Source organism: Porites lutea, chromosome 11, assembly GCF_958299795.1.
Source record: "Porites lutea chromosome 11, jaPorLute2.1, whole genome shotgun sequence".
NCBI classification, from domain to species: domain Eukaryota; kingdom Metazoa; phylum Cnidaria; class Anthozoa; order Scleractinia; family Poritidae; genus Porites; species Porites lutea.
In genome coordinates this window covers 11853711-11873938 of record NC_133211.1, presented here as the reverse complement: position 1 = coordinate 11873938, position 20228 = coordinate 11853711, and the positions used below count along the sequence as shown (strand labels likewise).

General features: G+C 39.1%; 2 protein-coding genes across 2 annotated transcripts in view; both read left to right on the top strand.

Moving 5' to 3' along the window:
- Positions 1 to 28: 28 nt before the first annotated feature.
- Positions 29 to 12319, top strand: LOC140952212 (uncharacterized). The gene is made up of 11 exons (XM_073401634.1): positions 29 to 435; positions 3013 to 3165; positions 3416 to 3472; positions 3578 to 3679; positions 6200 to 6282; positions 6651 to 6725; positions 7206 to 7248; positions 8654 to 8734; positions 9944 to 10051; positions 10644 to 10768; positions 11592 to 12319. The coding sequence occupies exons 1-11, from the start codon at positions 174 to 176 to the stop codon at positions 11754 to 11756; spliced, it is 1254 nt and encodes a 417-aa protein (XP_073257735.1). The 5' UTR covers positions 29 to 173; the 3' UTR covers positions 11757 to 12319.
- A 3156-nt stretch (positions 12320 to 15475) lies between these two features.
- Positions 15476 to 20228, top strand: part of LOC140953421 (oxysterol-binding protein 1-like) — a 17910-nt gene continuing 13157 nt past the window's right edge. Inside the window, exons 1-3 of the mRNA XM_073402903.1 lie at positions 15476 to 15754; positions 16271 to 16501; positions 16614 to 16819. Coding sequence (XP_073259004.1) covers positions 15654 to 15754; positions 16271 to 16501; positions 16614 to 16819 — 538 coding nt within the window. The 5' untranslated portion in view covers positions 15476 to 15653. The remainder of the gene's footprint in view (positions 15755 to 16270; positions 16502 to 16613; positions 16820 to 20228) is intronic.

Genomic DNA, 20228 nt, shown 5'->3' with positions numbered 1-20228 from the left:
TTGAAAAGAATATATTTTTTTATTGAGAGTGGTTATTGAAAACGATGATATATGTTTAGTAGAATCTATAAAACGGGTTTTTGACTTTCGATAGCATCCCCTAACCGGACCCTGTAAGGTAGGCTAATTTATTATCTTGGTAATATCGCAGGCTCAAGACCTCTCATTCCAAGATGGCGACCAAAATGACGAGTTGCATCTGTTGTTTGCGACAGGTTTCTCGGCTTTGCCATCCAATCCTCTCGGACAATTCCCATTATTTCCTTAGAAAAGGATGCTTAGTACGCTTTATGAGCAGCAGTTACAGTTATTTATGGTCAAAAAGAAGAGATTTGCCCTTGTTTCCAGTTGCTCGCAAGACAGTATTTGGTGCAGGAGTGAAAGTGATTTGCCGATTTTCGAGTTCAACAACCGCTGATGAACCTCCAGAGCTAAGTAAGGGAATCATTATCAGGTAGTTTACACTTGCAGCTATTTTTAATCAATTTTTATCTCTACCTCACTTCCATCAAGTCGTGCACTACAGGTCGATTGTTAGACTGCATGCGCAAGCTCTAGCACAGGGAGCCCAAGCTCACTATGAGAGCCCTGAACAACATTATCCTACTTCGCTAATTAATTATTCATACGACAAGAAAATTATAAGACGTTGTATGGAGAAGTATTCTTTGCTCACTAAATTAGCAAAATGTACATTGAATATCGCTTTGAAGCTTACCTTTAGCATCTTCTTGTTTTTCTTTGTATTCTGACTGCATTTCAGACCTCCTAGGCACTGTTTAGGGCCTTTTTTGGAGCGACAGTTTTTCACCCAGATGACAGTAGAGAGAAGAGAAGAGAAGGTTGGCAAACCTCTCTTGACCGGCTCCGCTCTCGGCGGCTATAAATTCTGTGACATTTGCGACATGGAGACAATTCCGCCAGAAACAGATGTCCTGATAAATAACGCACATTTTCCATCATTCACATCGCCAAAATTCCCATTTCGAAGGTCCTAAATTGCCAACGAAGTGGGCAATACACGGCTGAGGTGAGGCGAGTCGAGAGCAGACCCGCAACGGACTCCAACCGTCACGTCGACAATTCAAACCGACGCGGGCTGGCAGGGTCAAATTGTTCAACCGTCAAAGGACAATTGGAGCATTTAGCCTACTGGGCACAGTAACTGATTTTTCACTTCTCACATTGCACTCCGGGGTCGCGGAAGTCAAAACATGTCGCGTTGTTAATGTTTTGATCTCTTCTCTTCTTGTTGAAAAAGGGAGGAAAAATAGCTAACAACTGTTTACAGCCGTAGTAATTCTTATTGCAAAATTTTTTTCTAAATCATACATAAAAAACCATTGTAAAACACTTTTTAAAAAGAAGAGTAGAGATCAAAACATTAACAACGTGACATATTTTGATATTACATGTCACTATCACACGCGATGCTTGACTTCCGCGACCCCGGTTTGAATTGTCGACGTGACGGTTGGAGTCCGTTGCGGGTCTGCTCTCGACTCGCCTCACCTCAGCCGTGTATTGCCCACTTTGTTGGCGATTTAGGACCTTCGAAATGGGAATTTTGGCGATGTGAATGATGGAAAATGTGCGTTATTTATCAGGACATCTGTTTCTGGCGGAATTGTCTCCATGTCGCAAATGTCACAGAATTTATAGCCGCCGAGAGCGGAGCTGGTCAAGAGAGGTTTGCCAACCTTCTCTTCTCTTCTCTCTACTGTCATCTGGGTGAAAAACTGTCGCTCCAAAAAAGGCCCTAAACAGTGCCTAGGAGGTCTGAAATGCAGTCAGAATACAAAGAAAAACAAGAAGATGCTAAAGGTAAGCTTCAAAGCGATATTCAATGTACATTTTGCTAATTTAGTGAGCAAAGAATACTTCTCCATACAACGTCTTATAATTTTCTTGTCGTATGAATAATTAATTAGCGAAGTAGGATAATGTTGTTCAGGGCTCTCATAGTGAGCTTGGGCTACCTGTGGCTCTAGAAGGGGGAAAGAGGAAAGGAAAGCACATAGCTTGCATGCAGGTGGCATATGATCTCTGCTCTAAGAACCCGCTGTAATATTATTTCCCCTGGGTTTTATAACTTGTTGGAATTTTTATCCATATAATTTATGGTGCCGCACATCAAACGTAGTAGACTGCGATCATTCCCTCAGAATGGTCACGCGAGCAAGGAAATCGAGTGCGCGAGCAGTCCCTCAGGATGGTCACGTGAGCGAGGAAATCGAGCAAAGTGAGCGGAAGTAAAAAACATTTTGCTTTCTCCAGTCCTGCCGAGCTTGGACTCGACTGACTGAAGAGGGACTGCTCGCAGTCTACAAATGTAGTAACTGTAATAACATGCCCTCACTCAAGGGCTCTACAGTAGAACCACGATTTAGTGAACTGCCAAGGGACTGGGGAAATTTGTTTGTTATATCAAGGGTTCATTATATCGAATACCTTGATTTAACAAATTTTTGAACAAACGACCAAAATGTTTGTTATATTTAGGTGTAGTTAATAACTAATTTACAAAACCAAGCATTCCCAGATTTGAATAATAAATATTAGTGCAATAAAATTTGTTCTTTAACGTCTATGTCTCAGTACTGAGCTGTATATAGCTGTGGCACTAGGAACTCAAGAACAGGCAACCAAAACTGCTTAAGACTCATCACATAAATGTTATCCTTGTCGGGCTGTTTGGCATTCATCTTTTATCACATGTCGAAATTTATTTGTTATATCAAGGTATATTTTGCGATTGCGCTTCTGGATTGTGTTTGTTATAATGAGGATTTCAATAAATCAAGGTTGATGAAATCGAGGTTCTGTTCCATAAACATTTTACTGTAATTTTGGTCGGCTAAAGAAAATAGTTTGTTATTTCAAGGTCTTCATTATTTAGAGGTTCGTTAAATCAAGGTTCCACTGTGGTTTTGATTTTCTCTTTTGAAGTCAACAAAATGTCTGAAAGGCCCTTTTGGGCAAAGTTTCAACTAATTTTGTTGCCAATTGTAGCCTTTGAAAGCCTTTCAGACTTAATAAGGGAGAGGCTGCAAGAATCTATAGGCCAAGGTTCCTTGGAAAACCACTTAATGCTTCTAGAGGCTTTGATCAAGCACTGGAAAGGAGAGGTTTTATCTGTTGCTGTCACAAGGATAGCACAAAATTGTAAGTCATCTTGGATACTCACATTCACTACAAAAATTCAATGGAGAAGCACCTGTCTTGTGCAGAACATTAAAAAATGCTTTTTCTCTGTTTTAAATCTGTATTCTCTCTAAGGTGGCTTAAAAATTGTGTAAGACAGTTGTAATATCATTAATAACTGGTGAATTAAATGAGTTATTATGATTAGTACTTGTTTTTTAAAAAATTATTTGTTCAATTTAATATTAATAACATTGTTAATATTTTTCAGTACCTGCAAAGGATGTCTATAAACTTGCTGCACTTATTTTTGACACCCAAAAATCAGGTAAGAGACTTATAAAATTAACTACATTTTATTTACTAACTGTGATCACTCTTTACAACCACTCAAGTTCAAATCTCAACTAAAAAATTTTCCTTACCTTTCTAGTTGGGAAAGCTGCAGTTGAATTGTCTGCACCATTATTTAGATTTGCAGCAATGGCTGGTGATACAGATGGAATGTACAGCTATGGCAAACTTCTGGAATCAGGTCAAGTACATGTATAAGAGTTGGTGGGGAATTGGTTAAAACATCTCGGGGTGTATTCAAAGGACATGATGAAGAGTCCAAGCCACAGTCATTACTCATTCAAATTCAATCTTAGGGCACTTACCACTATTAACCAGCACTATTCAGCAAGACCAGTCTATTAATAGTGTGCACAGCAGTAATGGGTTTTATTAAAATATTGAGAGAAGACTAACATAGTAAAAACCAGTGACCAAGAACCAGCGCCCAGTTGTTCAAAGGGTGGATAACGCTATCCAGTGGATAAATCTCTATCTAAAGGATAGTGCAATCGGTTTTCCTAATACTTATTCGTGGGATAGTGATTTATCTGATGGATAGCGCTATCCAACGTTTGAACAACTGGGGCCTGGGTTTTAAGAACCTGTTAGGCTAAAATTTGCCAGTCAGGCCCCCTCTATAGAAGAACCTGTTTTGCCTAAAATTTGAAACAGGTTTTTATTCTGTATAATCTATTCAAACATTTCTGAACAATTGGGCAAATAAGTCAGCATTTAGGATCCTCTTTGGAGACACGTGCCTTGTCGCTCCAACTATAGTGTAATGGTATCCAGTCTATTCTATATAAGGAATAAGCTACAACAAGCTCTTAGCTACAATGTATTTTTTCTTCACAAAAAAAGAACCTATTTAAGAATCTAAATACCGTATTTATTCGAATAAGCGCCCAACCTTGAATTAGCGCCCACCTCGAATAAGCGCCCATCTTAAAGGCAGAAAAAGTTAATAAGCGCCCAGCCTCGAATAAGCGCCCACCCCTCCTCCTCCTAATCAAACTCAAATAAGCGCTCACCCCCACCCCACCCACTTGAGTGAATAAATTCTAATAAGAGACTTCCCCGAGGACGGAGTTTTCTTCAGAGTATTTTACAGAAACATTGCTTTGTTACTTCTTCGAGTTTTGTTATTAGCATTTATTGTTTTGTTGCAAAATAAACATACTTCACGTGCTGAAAATGGTGAAAATTTAATAAGCGCCCAGCCTCGTATAAGCGCCCACCTCGAATAAGCGCCCAGTCTCAAGGTCCAAAAATTTAATAAGCGCCCTGTTAATCAAATAAATACGGTAGCGTAAATCTGTGCCAAGTACCATCCCAGTAAGCTTAACCTAAGAACCTACACTCTACATGTATTTTGGCTAATTTGGGAAAATGCAGGTTGTTAGTTGCAGGTTTTTACTGTATTTCAATTTCAAAATGACCAGTATAGCGAGGCAGTTCTGACTTTTGGAAAGCACCTTTAATGCACCTATCAATGTAAATCCCGTGGGGGGGGGAGTGCGGGCAAGGGGCGGGGATTTGATGCCTGAGAATATCCCCATGTCGGGCTTTTGATCGTGCGGAGCGACCCAGGGGTCGGGACATTTGACTTTGACCGACAGAAGCCTAATATTCCTGGTATCAATTCAGAGGCGATTACCAAGTCCGTTCCTCGAGGCTTTCGGAAAGTCACGCTGTTGGAGAAAGGTATGAAGTTTTCATTTGTTTTAATCGCCGTAATCCGATACTTTTAACTGTCATCTAAACAGATAATGTCTATTTTAAGAAAGTTTTTTCTTCAAGTTCCCATCTGATTGTAAAACTCGATTGAAAACGAATTCCACCATGAAAGTCAGAGGATTTTTTACGAGTCACTGATCTGACCTCTTCTGACATATTGAGCAGATGTTATAAAGCATTTTACGTTTCATTAATATTATAACAGCACGGTCAATCTTCCTGGAGTGATTTTGTTGTTCAAAATAAGAAATGCTAGTGGAGAGAGAAAATACTTAATTACAGCGAGTAACTTAACGGAGCTTACGTTAGCCTTAAATAAAAGTAGTAAGAACGTACTTTTGAAATGTTCTTTTATTTGTTTTATATAGTATTATAGTATTGTTTGTTTAGATTTTTTCCCCTGGAGTGGGGTCTTTTTGACACTTTTGATTGACCTTTCGTTTCCCACCCTGGGGAATTTGATCAAAAAATTTTGAAATTTGTCAAATCCCCACCCCTTGCCTACACTCCCCCCCCATGGGGTTTACATTGATAGGTGCATAACTTCATAGATAAACCGTAGTCAAACGTGACTCAATTAACTGTACATTAGGACTGAGCTATTTTTGACGGAGAGATCTTTTTCTAGGAAGAGCCATGAGCGAGGTTTGTGATACACCAATCACTAAAAACCACGGTGATACAAATAGTTCTACTCAGTAAATCGACACTATCACCTGATGAAGATCTGCAGTGTGCGGTCGAAATGTCATGATCGATATCAAAGTGAAAATATTGTAGACAAACGATAAAACTAAACCCTTTATAGTGATGTAAAGTTAGTTGATCACTTCTTGCATGATAACAAAATTGGTAATTCCTGGCTATATGAAAGAAACAATGCTTTATTGTGTCAAAACAAACAGTTTATGTTTACTTATTTAAGGAATTCACATTACCAGTACATTCTTTTTAACCTGATTATTAATTTTCACCCCTGCAGGGGAGGGTGGAGTGGAAGTAGACCCTCTCGAAGCTGCAAAAATGTTCTCAGAGCTGTCAGAACAGGGGCACCCATTTGCCCAGGTAAAGGACAAAATTAACTTGTCAGAATCTAGCATACAGGTATCATGTCATTACTAACAACATGGTTTGAAAGTGTTTTATTTAAGTGTTAGATGGAAGTGTATTTAGCATGATGTGCCACTATTGAAAACAGTTTTTACATGCCCTTCTGTGAAGGAGACCACCATTTTGTCAAATACATGGTCATAAAAAAAGCCAACTTCAGGAAGCTAAGGACTGTCCATTTGCAGTGCAAAGGCAGTATCATATTCTTCTGTGATTTTAAGACCTTGGTTGTTAGTTTAGCCATTGGAATTGTATGACCTCCAGCTCTGCTGCCATCCCTACAACAGTTTAGACTCTTGCCAACATTTTCACTTCTCTTACAGTTTTCCCTTGCACAATTATATCACAATGGTATTGGAATGACAAAGGACTTGAAGGTGGCACTAGGCTTATATGAGGTATATTCCTAGAAGAGTTCTAATTTACTAAAATTTACTTGAGTGTCTACTTGGGTGCCTAGAAATGAGCTAAGTGCCTTATAGCCCTATAATTTTACAGTTCAAGCTACAGGGCAAGTGTTAATTTACTACCCAGTGTATTCAGTTAAAAGCAGCTGCCCTGATTTGGCTCATACAATGATCATTTAACAAGGGTTTGTTTTATAATATCATTGAAGCAAAAGGCTTATTATCAATATATTTGAAGAATATCATAATAGATTTTGCTCAAAATAAACTACTTTAAGACGAATTTTGAGTGCATGACTATAGGGCTTTGGTCTCGAAAAACTTTGTTATTTTAGATGCCAGTAGGTTGTTTGCTTATGGAAGGTGGTTGCTTAATAGAGGTGGTCGCACATGGAGGCTTGTAGTCAGATTTAATAAATTAAAGAAGAAATGCATGTCAAAACATATTAACCATGTAGTTTTTTTTTTCAGGTCAGTGCAGAGAATGGTGTTAGTGAAGCTAATACAATGATTGGTAGGTAAGGAAACTGTGGTAAGATAAGTTACCACACCCATAAGAGTTGCTCTTTCTTTTCAATTTTAGGATCTAACTTGTTCCTTAACCCTTTCAATCCTAATAGTGGCCAAAGAAAAGATTCACAAAAAATTTAAATTTCTTTTTATAAAAGCCAAGTAGATAATTAACAATTAATGAATTCGGCTTTCGTATCTTTTGAAGAATTCTTGCCATGTTTTCAGCTATTGTTTCGCCTAGTTCTTACTCTTGAAACGAGTGAAATGTGTGCCATTTTTCAAGTTCACAACCAAAACAACTCAACCTTGTCCCCAGGTCTTCTTGGTTAACGGTGCCTTAACCTGTGAAAAAGCTGCATTTTTGAGGTCATTTCCTCGTTAAACACAAAATTCTTCCAAATTTGGTCATCGGTAACTGGTTATGGTGGATTAAACGTGTGCTTTTAGCCAAACAGAATCAGGAAAATATTTTGAATGAATAATAAATAGTATTATAAATTAACTAACATATATAGTACGTGCATTCTGATTGGATAAAAACCTATGGTTTATTGTGCCAGTAAACTCATAGAAAACTTAAAGTTATTTTATAAAAGTAATAGACCACACTTTCTATGGCTTTACCGACACGACAACCCACTTGGGATGTTGGGAGAACACTCGAAAAGCTTGTTAATCACTCCCCTTTGGCTCATGATTTACCCACGTAGGTTATCATGCCGGTAAACCTATAGAAAGTGTGGTCTATTGCTTAACTATGCAAAAGTGTAGCCAAATAGGTTTCATTTCAATGGCAACATCTTAGGTTTTCATCCACAAATTTAAAAGTTAGAGTGACAAATAATCTGGTCAAAACGTGGTCCAGAATTGAAAGGGCTACATACAGCAGAAAATAACACCCCAAACAAGTAACAGAAGTACAGTGAAATTAATTTGCAGACTGTGAGAAGGCTCTCTTGTATTATGTGGGGAGTCAAGAGTGCTTGCTTGTAGGCCAATCACACAGCTCTTAAGTTAAGTACTAGTTAAGACCCTAATATTTCGTTATTCATGTTGATATCAACTTGCCTATCACTTTGGTTACTGCCTATTAATGTGTAATGTGAAAAATTAGTGTGCTCGATATTAAATAATTTGACTGTGAAAATTTTGGTGTTTTGGATTGTTAGTCGCCTATTAGAGGTTACCACTTACATGGACGTTGAACTTAAGCTGGTTTTTGGGAAGTAAGCCTGCCTGCCACCCAAAAAATAAATTCATCATTGACAGTTAAAATAAGTGAAATTTGCTGTAACTAAAATTAGTTGTAACCTATCAATAGACTTCTTCTAGACATAAGAAAATTTGGTTTAGTAGCAGGACGCTTTAAGTGATGTCACATCCTTGTTTCCTGTGGTTTTTTAAAGGGAATATGTACACCACTGGTGAAGCAGGAAAAGTGGATCTTACAAAGGCAGCTGAGTACTTCACAAAAGCTGCTGAGAAAGGTGGAGTACATGTTTTGTTATGATACTGTAAACTGCCGCTGATCGCTCATAAGCCAGGGGCTTATATGTCTTTGTAAGAGGTTTTAGGAGGGCTTGTATATGGAGGGACTTATATCTGAGAGGCCTGTCACCGGAATTAAAAAAAGTGCTTCAAAACAAGCTGTAGCGGTGCAGATGAAATACATTCTCCATTGATTGGTTTTTGATTCATTTCAAGGATCAATTTATGTTTCTGAGAAACTGACCACCTACCCCTCCCCTAAGTGCTTATTTTGCCTTAACTGAGAAGTAAGTGTTAATGTTAGCTTAGGGGAGGGGTAGGTGGGCAGTTTTTCCAGAAACCTACATTGATCCCATTTCAATACAAGCTAGAGGATCCTAGAGGGGGGCTTACCTCCAGGAAGGCTTGTAATCAGATGTATTTTTTTGTTTACTGGTAAATGGGCCGATAACCAGGGGGGGGGGGGGGCTTATAAATGGTAGTTTATGGTAGCAGTTTGTTAAATCTCTTGAGACAGGTGATGCAGCACCTTAAATCTTAGAATTCTAAAAAAAGGTAGGCCCCGCAAACCTGAAAAAGTCAGCGAAGCAGAAGGCCTCTAAAATTATAGGCCCTGGGACTTCATTTTGAAATTTTATGTTAGTTCATACTGACTTGACTCTTTGGCTGAACTTTCACATCGTGCAATTTTGTTTTTCAGTATACTGCTAGGTGAGGTTTGACATAAAACTTGTATCGGCTTTAAAAATGGTAGCGTTCGTTATCCCGGAAAAAAACTGATTAGGTCATCCTGTGAAGTCTAGAATTATTTATTTCCTACTCTTCAAATGGTGTTGTTTGCCACATACTCGTTCACATACTCAGGGACAACCAAAATGCTAAGACAATCACCACGACTTATCCAGCTTATCTTTTAGCCTTAACTGCCATCACCGATATTTTTTTGTTCCGAGTTACTTTTTCTTTATTAATTGCTTCCAAAGCAAATCGGTTGAATAGATCGCAGCATGTAAACCAGCCTTTATTCATCCTGAATGTATAAGTGTTTAGCACCAGTTTATTTTCTAGCATGCTTTCTGTTTGAAGTTCATCGAACAGACTGGAAACTCTTTAGATTTACAAAACGTATAGTTTTCCACTTTTTGTGGCCACTCCCTATTGTACTGACTCTTCTAACTATTATCTTTTTTGCCTTATTGGTCTTCCAGGTGACATTTCAGCTCTGATGTCTCTAGGTGCTTTTTACAGTCGAGGTACAGGAATTAAACAGGATTATGAAAAATCCTTCAAGTGTTACAAAGCAGCAGCAGACCAAGGTATTACATAAGACCTGAGACTTCTCATAAGTTACTCAGCGACACAAAACTTTTTGCTGTTGTTCATTGAGCTGATAAGGAGTAGCCTGCGTAGCACGCGTCGAAATGGGTAGAGGATTGTAAGGGAGGAAAAAAGGGAGGGGGGGTTAGGGGGAGAGGGTAAGGGACGCCCTCTACCGTTTCTCTTTGGTGCTTTTCTCTCTCTCTCCCTTCCCCTTCTCTTTTTAAGCTTGCTACGCAGGTTAAGACGAAGATTAGGATACCGTTTTAGTGTTGGAAAGTCTTGGAAAGGCGAGTCCAGATCCTGCATTTCCGCTCTTTCTGTCACGACGATCCCGCATCCCGAACTTCTGTCATTGCTATCCCGAATATCCAATCCCGCATTCCGCGCCCAAATTTTGGCGGATATCGCTCCCTGGGTAGCAGCCAAGTCCCGTTTCCTGTTAACGTATCACGATTCCCTCACTGTATTTTGGCAAGAAATCATAATAGGACAGAGATGGAGTCTCCCAGTCATTCCATTGGGATATCTTAATTTCATATTCATTTTAAATTTATTATTTTTTAAAATTTCACTGATTTTGCTCATCAGGTTACCTAACAGCACAGTATAACATCGGAGTTAACTACTTCGCTGGTCTTGGTGTTGAGCATGACTTCACGAAGGCGGCTTATTACTTTGATCTTGCCGCTCACCGTGGACATGTACATGCGCAGGTGCGATGATTTAACTTTTTTCGGCACGATATGAACTGAGTTGCGACCTAATATAAAAGCCGAAAGAAGACTGGCACCCCCTCCCCCCCACTCCCCCCCCCAAAAAAAAGTAGGGTGGGATGGGAAAGAAAATGAAATGTGAGAGGCCATGGCCATGGCTCCATATGGTGAACATATGTATCTAACAGCAGGAGAAGCGGGCATATGAGCTATCACTAACCAAGAAAGAATGTGCTTGCACCAACTCAGTCTTTCGAGCATATTCTGCTACCCTATACGCTTTAAGGAAACTTATAAGTATTTTTCATGTCCATCCATTTTAAATAGCAAATTCATGTTTTTATTATTAGTATAATCAACTGTTGCATCCAATGTTTCTCAATTTGTAACAAGTAATCAAGTGCATAGCTATCTAACTATGGCATTAAAACAGCCATCGATCGTCTTCTTGTCGTAAAAATAAACTGCTTCTCTCGAAAATATTTAATAAGGCAAATGAACTTCGACGGTAATGTTGATATTGGAAAATCCATGTTTCTCTTTTTTTTTCTGCTCGTTATACTTTTTCTCCCAGTTCCACACAGTCTTAAGGCCTGGGAGAGATTTCTGAGTGATAATTTATCTATGAGCTTGTATAATCTCTTTTTCCAAACACAACAGACCCTGGTATTGCAGTGATAAAGTGGGAACTCAGTTTCTTAGTGAAAAGAGCCAGGCTTTAGCTCGAAACTATGTAGCGGTTATGAAAGCCCCTCTCTTAGTTTTTTTGCTTTAGAACACGCCAACGGTGTCATTTTTCTTTTCTTTTTTTTTTCGTTTTTAGATCAATCTTGGTAATATGTATTATTGGGGATACGGAGTCGACAAAGACTGGGAAAAATCAAGAGAACTGTACAGAGAGGCAGCAAAGACGAACAAAAACGCTGAACTTCTGCTTAAAGAACTCGAGGATGAAATCAAAGCAAAGAACAACACTGACGATCCTTAAACGAAACATTCCCTGGTACTGAGCTAAAATATCCTTTCGAGACAAGATTGCAAATAACTCCTCTGCGCCCTGTGGATCAGTCCGTGTGTTTTTTCCCAGGATAACCCGAACAAGTACATGGCATCACCAGGGCTCATTGAATTGCAAGAATGAATGTACATATAGCTTGTTATTAAGAATCCATTAGCTTTTGGCTTCTGTTGCTTGTGATGCTGGAAAGTCAACAAGCACTCAAGTTGTTAGAAGAAAACCAAGAACGCGTGGATACGCGTGGTGAATCTACCCTCGCCTGGCAGCGGCTTAACGTGATTTCCTCGAGTTTTAATCATTGAAAGAGGCCGGGGAAATTTACTCTGCATTTCATCCTTTTTGATCCCTTATATTTACATCTATCTTAGTTTTTTTTTTTATGGTTCGTCTAAAAAGGGCGGGAAGAGAAATTTTTGGCAGTAGAATTATAAGAAATGCACGAAGAAAAGGTATTGAGAATATGCGCTTTGATGTTAGGAGGTTTGAGGGGTTGATACTACACTCAGGGTCAAATAAAAATCAATGAACTGGTAGTTTCTTGGTATTGTGGATGGGTGTAATCACCAAATGACGTTAAACAAAAGATTAAAGAGAAACTGAACAATACTCACACCACAACACAAAAGCGAACGAACAATAGTTTTTTTAACACCAAAGGGTGTGGCCCGTTCTCAGAATTTAGTCAAGCCTGTTTTTAAGACCCTGTTTACATGGAGTACCCCGGTCTAGTGGGGTAGGTTTCTTTTGTTTTGTGTCCCCAAGAGCGTGAAAACAAAAGAAACCAACCCCACTAGACCGGGGTCCCCCACTCCATGTAAACAGGGTCTAAATCTTCCTTTCACTCCCAGAAGTGGCGAAGGTCAATATTAGACAAAAAAGTCCAAATTTTCTTTGTAAAATGAAGCAAATGGGGTTATATGGAAGTAGTGCTGATGAAAGAGGTTCCATTTGAATGGTCACACCTTAGGATTTCGTCTTCAGACTCAAAAGTTAAAAAAAAACATACAAGACTCAATCAATCAGGTGAAAGGGTTAATGAGATTGAACGCTGTCCCTCTTGAGGCTTTGAGTAGAGTTCTAAATCACAGACTTAATTTGGTTCGTAAAGCATTCACATTCCTTTTTGGAATACATTTGATCATTCCTGGCGTGTTAGTGTTGTTGATCTGTTGACTCAAAAATGCAATTGATCTTTCCGGTTGATCTTTGGAAGTGCGCCCTTGGTTTTCGTTAGTCTCCTCCCCAATCGTCCTGTGTGGCTCGATTCTTGATATGACATGTTTACGACTATCGGGACATGGACGATTACATAGAAACCAGGCTGAGTCACACACGTTGTTTTACTCCGAGTTGAGTTTAGTTTCGTCTGTGGTGTAGGCTAATAGAAACCAGCCTTTATACTGACTGTCAGTAATACCTTGCTTCATTTTGTGGATGGGTGATTTTTTTGTGTGTATTATGAAAAATAATTTCTGCGTTTAGGTTTTAAAGACTGGATTTTCCTCAGCAGGTCGCGTTCAGATAATTTGATCATGCATTGTTTCCGGGATTATTTTATGAAAATTCAGATGAAGAGACGTTCAAGTTGTTTTTAAGTTAGCCTGAGCCATGGTTTCTTGGGAAGCGAGGAGCGAAAATGGGTGACAGAAAATGGGAGACATCGCACAGTTCTTCCCTCTCTTCAAGCGTCGTCCTTTAAAATCTGCTCTCCCCTTACTCTTGGAGAATGCCTCTTGTCTAGACTAGAGATACCAGCTATTTTTATTGCGACACCCAGCGGGATCCCTCGTGGAAGAGAGAGCACCGGCACGAAAACCATATCGGATAGAGCTTCTATATTAGAACGGTAATTTCAGTGGGGTTTACGATGACGATAATGATGATGATGATGATGACAATGATGTTAGACATCTTAAATTCTGCAAGCAGAATACTGCAATGCTGATCGTACTACGTGAAAATTAACTCTGCAAGACATCAACACGACACCGAAAGAACTCAAAACAGAGCGGGATTGTAGCCATAGACAGCTGTTTCGTCCTCTGGGGCTCGTCAGTATGGCGTAATAATGATGATGATGATGATGATGATGATGATGACGATACTAATAACATTATTTAAGAGAGAGCCCAACTCGCCATGAAGGTTTTCAGTCGAGCCCCATAAATTAACTAAGAATTGAATAATAAATTAATTGCTAAGAAAATGTTTGTTTACTAGTCAGTGTGCGTTGTAGCCGGCGTACGCATCGTCTAGACTATTTGTGTTAGTCCTCTTTGGATACACAGAGGGTTTAGAGTATTTGCGACGCAGGCTATAGGCGCATGACAGTTAGCTCGAGGAAGAGGCCGTCGAAGATCGTTGGAACGTCTAAACAACAATTGCAACAACAACAACGACAACAACTTTATTTTGTGGGGGGGACTCCGCATTGATTTACATTATATAAAAAATACTATTAAATATAGAGTGATTACAGGGTGCCCATAATAACCATTGAGGGCTAAAAAGAAGGGTAGCCTTACTTAATTAGGTTATTAATAAATGATTTTCAAGGGTCAGGTACACACACGACACGCAGCTACACAAAAACACACACACACAAAAGGGAAGAAACTAGTAAATAAAACAAAGAAAAAAAAAGGAAAATATACAGTCGACTCCCGATAAGTCGAACCTTCAAGGGAAATCGAATAAAGTTCGAGTTATCGGGAGTTCAAGTTATCGGGAGTTTGAAGCAAATAACCGGAAGTAAGGAGATAAGCAAATGGAAGGGAAGGAAAGGCAATTAAAGGACACTGAATTTGAACTGGAGTGAACAAAAAGGAAAGACAAAGAATTTACTCGGTTGAAATAAATTCAATGTTTCGGACTTCAGTAGGCGGTTTTTTTCGACCTGTCACGCGCTTATAACGTGGTTCGAGTTATCGAGGGTAAAATTGTATGGAAATGAGCTGAAGGGTTGTAGAAGGGAAACAAAAATTACTTCGAGTTAGCGGGAGGTTCGAGTTATCGAGGGTTTGAGTTACCGAGGGTAAAATTACAGTAAATATAAATGTAAGAAGGAAATCCAGGGGAAATCGAGTTAGCGAGGGTTCGAGTTATCGGGAGTCAACTATGCATGAATGAACAGCTTGATTTTTATCAAAATTAAAGTTAAAATCACTTGCTCCAATTAAACAATTGTGGAATGCAACGCTGCGATGAAAAAACCTCTCATGATCTCAGAGAGTTGTTTGAGAATTTTAAAATTCTTTAGCGAGCCTCGGGGCGGGGTGGGTGTAAGCCGACGACTGTAGCTTGCGTATCAGGCGCTTGGAAGTATTCTGGCTCATTCCAGTTCGGGTAAACCCCCCAGGAGAAAACCTTTTTACATATGACTGGTTCTTTTCTCGACCCCAGTGCTCATGCAGAAGAACTCTGGAGACAAAAGTCCTGTTGACGAAGAAAACAAGAGTTAACCACCCTCGATATTTCTTTGAGCTTCTTTGTAGTTTCCGTTATTACATTTTTAAAACTTTTGTTGGGCCTCTTGTAAGGTCTGTAAGGTGTGACATTTAAAGAACAATTCATCGCGTGACATTTCCGGAATTGAATACTTGTGAATTTAATATTCTCGTACTTAAGATGCCCCCTTAACCCCAGGTCATCCACAAATCTTTATTACGCAGTGTTGTATTTGTTTGTACCTTTTGGGGTAAACGTAGGACACGCATAGCTCTTGTCGTGCTTCAGTACGTCACCTTATTTTGATCCTTAAGCGTTACAACCAATTTTTCACCACTTACTCCCAGAGACAAGATGCCAGTGAAGGCAATATTTAAGCCGTAGCCGAGTTCTCAGAAGCAATGATCAGCTGCGTTATTCATGGGTATAGTCTGTTCCTGCAAGAGTGACAGAACTTGCCGGGCTGAAAGTTTTCTTCGGGCTGATCATGGTTCCATCGAATTTAGACATCTGCACTCAGGGTAAGTGAAAGATTTTCAAATTCCTGTTAATTCCAGGCATGTTGTAATGGTTTTTCTTTTGAGAGAATTTTTTCATATCATCCAGACAATTTGAAAAACGCTGAGACAATGATGATTTAATATACAGATTACACAGTATTTGTATTGTTGGACCGCGCTTTGACATATTTTCAAAACAAGCAATTATCCAATCACCTGTGTAATGTTGCTATATATTTCTATATTTGTTTCTAGATTATTGAGTTGGGACCTTTTGCATAATTTTTAGGGCAGAGGGACTGTTAGCTATAGGAAGGAGCCTAGACTTAGACTTTGCCGCGAGATACAAGGAGTCTATTGTGACCAGCGGCATTAGAACGCGGGTTACGCAATGTGGTGTGATGTCATGGTTCCTGGTCTTTGGCCCGGGGTCTTTGCTGACTTAACAGTAACTTCAAATGATAATTAGTCTAGGCAGGAAAGCGTTGTTATAGTGAATCGTTTATGTTTCTTTCACTTTCTTTTCACAAATTAAAGATCTCCAATCATTCGGGTCAGACTTGCTGTACCATCTTGTCACGTGATCATGTCTCGTTCCACTGAAGAGGATTTCGCTTTTGTGAATATTCCGCCTGAAAATGTGACTATGCCGGACGGACAAGTTTGCGCCGACCATTTTAGAGGATGGCTGTTAAAGTGGACAAATTACATCAAAGGGTATCAGAAGAGATGGTTTGTTCTCTCAAATGGGCTTCTGTCGTACTACAGGTATGGATTTTTAGACGTGTTATTGCCGGAAATTCAAAATGGCGGATGAGCTTGTGAATATTGTGGGAGTTTCTGTTCTTTGTGAAGGAGAAACTTTTCTTTTGTATTTCAGAAGCCAAGCCGAGATGGCTCATACTTGTCGAGGGACAATAAACCTTGCCGGTGCTTTCATCGACGCGGAAGATTCGTGTAATTTCGTCATTTCTAATGGGGGAACACAAATCTTTTACATGAGAGCAAACTCTGAAGTTGAACGGCAAAGATGGGTTACAGCGTTGGAGCTAGCTAAAGCGAAGGCCATCAAACTGCTGGAATCAGGTGTGATTATATGTTGGGTATTTCATAACGATAAAGGTGTTCGTGTATCACTTGTAACACTCAGACTTATCGACTTTAAGCTTATATAGCCTTTACGGTAGCAAAATGCAAATTAGCTAAAAATAAGAAAGATCTGTTACAGTAGCAATCATGGGCAATAGATTGATCTTAAACGTGTGAGCTAATTTTGATTTCTAGCATTTTTGATTTTGACGAGTTTATATCTGTGTGAATTATTAGCTTTCCACGTGCCTTTACACAAGTAAGGTTCTCTTCAACCGATGAGAATTCTTTGTGCGGATATAATTGGCTGTGATTACGAGTTGCATACCTTACCTTTTCATGCGTGATACATTTTTTTCAAGGCGGTCTATTTAAATTGTCACGTTGAAAAATAGTTGAATAAACCTTGTTATTTGATAAAAGTGTGAATAAAATTGAATTGAGGGACACGTACATTCACTTACCAATTATGCAAGTTGCTATATTGCATCACACCTAAATTAATCTAAATCATATGATAGGAGAAATTTCATAACACTGTAAAGTGACAAAGTTTGAAGAGATTATTTTAGGTGTATGCAGCACGTATGACTTTGATAGTGTTGACATAAAATATTAATGTAAGCAGAATGAGGAAGACTCAGGTGCATAAAACAGCTGCAAGCAAGCAAGCAAAGGTTTTGATCATTTAATCCTACCTTATGATTAGTCTGCCACACAGACGTTTTTAGTGTTGTCATGCAACGCTCTTCCACACAAATGGTTGCTGAGAATCAAACCACATTCCTTTCCCTTTGTGTTTGTGGTCTAACGAACAAACCAATCGTGTGTAAGAAACTTGACAATATGTGAGCCACAGGGCGCTAGGAAGCGATAAGGCTTTACAGTTTTCGACAAATTAATCAATCATCGCTAAATTTGGACAGGCTCTCAAGGCTTCTGCCTTAGAAAATTTGTGGGAGCCCTTTGGGCTCCGAAAATAAAAATTTATGAGCCCAAGCCACATTTCTAGGAGCCCACTGATTGACAAACTTCAGATTACTAGGGTGTAAATAGTACAGGGTCACCCAACGACTGTTTTCTGTAAATATCTGTTTGGAGAACCAAATATTGCGTAGAATTTTCTATTGCTTGAGGACGGCTAAAAATTTCTAGATGATCTGACATTCATGTTCATGTATTTTGAAGCTTATCTAATAAATCCCCTTTGATTTTCTGAAGTTTAATTTTTCACATTTCACTCCTCTGGTTAGGCGATTTTTCATAGACAAAAGGAAACGTAAAATTTTCAGTTTCAAAAATGTGATGGAAAGAGGACTCAGAAAAATTCTCACTTTCGTAATACGTTAAATTGCATCTGAAATTTTTTGAGAAAATAATCCCAAAGCCCTTGTAATTTTGCACAGACTCAAATTTCCCTAGGATGACCAAACAGATACAAGTTATATAGTACCGCTTAGAATACATTTCTGGAGATCTGAAAGTACTCTGGATAGTCTCCACGCCTCCTTGTGGAGGCGTGTGTGGCCGAGTGGTTAACACCTCAAACTCTGGATCTGGAGGTCCAGGGTTCAAGCCTCTCCCATCACGTTGGTTCCTTAGACAAGAAACTTTACTCCACTTTGTCTCTCTTCACCCAGTTTTGTAAATATACTGCTGGGGGGTAACCCTTTGATGGACTAGTATCCTGTCCAGGGGGGAATAGAATACCACTAGGCATGCTTCATGCTAATGAAACCGGGATAAGCTCTGGCTGTTTGGGCCTTAGGCTTATGTGCACCTTTACCTTATACCTTATACACCTATCAATGTAAACCCCGTGGAGGGGGAGTGCGGGCAAAGGGTGGGGATTTGACAAATTTCAAAATTTTTTGATCAAATTCCCCAGGGTGGGAAACGAAAGGTCAATCAAAAGTGTCAAAAAGACCCCACCCCAGGGGAAAAAATCTAAACTAACAATACTATAATACTATATAAAACGAATAAAAGAACATTTCAAAAGTACGTTCTTACTACTTTTATTTAAGGTTAACGTAAGCTCCGTTAAGTTAGTCGCTGTAATTAAGTATTTTCTCTCTCCACTAGCATTTCTTATTTTGAACAACAAAATCACTCCAGGAAGATTGACCGCACTGTTATAATATTAATGAAACGTAAAATGCATTATAACATCTGCTCAACATGTCAGAAGAGGTCAGATCAGTGACTCGTAAAAAATCCTCTGACTTTCATGGTGGAATTCGTTTTCAATCGAGTTTTACAATCAGATGGGAACTTGAAGATAAAAACTTTCTTAAAATAGACATTATCTGTTTAGATGACAGTTAAAAGTATCGGATTATGGCGATTAAAACAAATGAAAACTTCATACCTTTCTCCAACAGCGTGACTTTCCGAAAGCCTCGAGGAACGGACTTGGTAATCGCTTCTGAATTGATACCAGGAATACCAGGCTTCTGTCGGTCAAATTCAAATGTCCCGACCCCTGGGTCGCTTCGCACGATGAAAAGCCCGACATGGGGATATTCTCAGGCATCAAATCCCCGCCCCTTGCCCGCACTCCCCCCCCCCCCCCCCCCCACAGGATTTACATTGATAGGTGCATTACCTCTGGATAGCCTATAGAGTGTTTTCAATTTATTAAGGCTGGAAACCGTTGTTGGGTGCCCCCGATAGTAGCATAGTTAAGGTTCATGTGAAAAGCAAAGGCCAATCTCCTTTTTTTCCATTTGTAAACGTCTTTTTGTCAACCTCGCTTAAGGTGCTAGAGGTTTTTGTACCTAATTGTATTTGGAGAATGGACCTCTGGAGCCAGGGTACCTAAACTTAATTAATTTTAATTTAATAGTTTACCAGGATGACGTTATCAACAGCGTCTCTATCTCCTTTGCTGTAAGGAACTCTATGCAGATGTCTTCAATCATTTACATGAATCAAAATTTGAGTATTGAGTTTCAAGTTTCGAGTTTCGTGAAACCAGCATTTTTGAATATTCATCACTCGAAAGGATTTCAAGAAAGCTATTTATTTCTCGGGAAAAATTACAAAACCATTCACACATACAGTGGCTCGCACTGACTGACAGTGTTCACTTTGCAGTTTAAGCGAAGTTAAGTCAAAGTTTTTAGGCGATAAAAAAGGAACAACAAAAGGTTTTTTATCTTGAATTTTGGAAAATTGACTCTGTATTTTTGTATAAAGTCTATCTTTTGAACTATAAAAAATGTTTTTATTTTTGTTGCATAACGTACGAAGGTATGTGTTTACATTCATCGCGTGTGACGGCCTGAAGAGATTGAAGTACTGCAGTATGATCTGAAATAGTTGCTGTGAATCTTTCTCAAAAACTGTAATGTTTTTGTGAGCCTTTCAAAAATTACCACAAAACGTACAACAAAAAATAGAA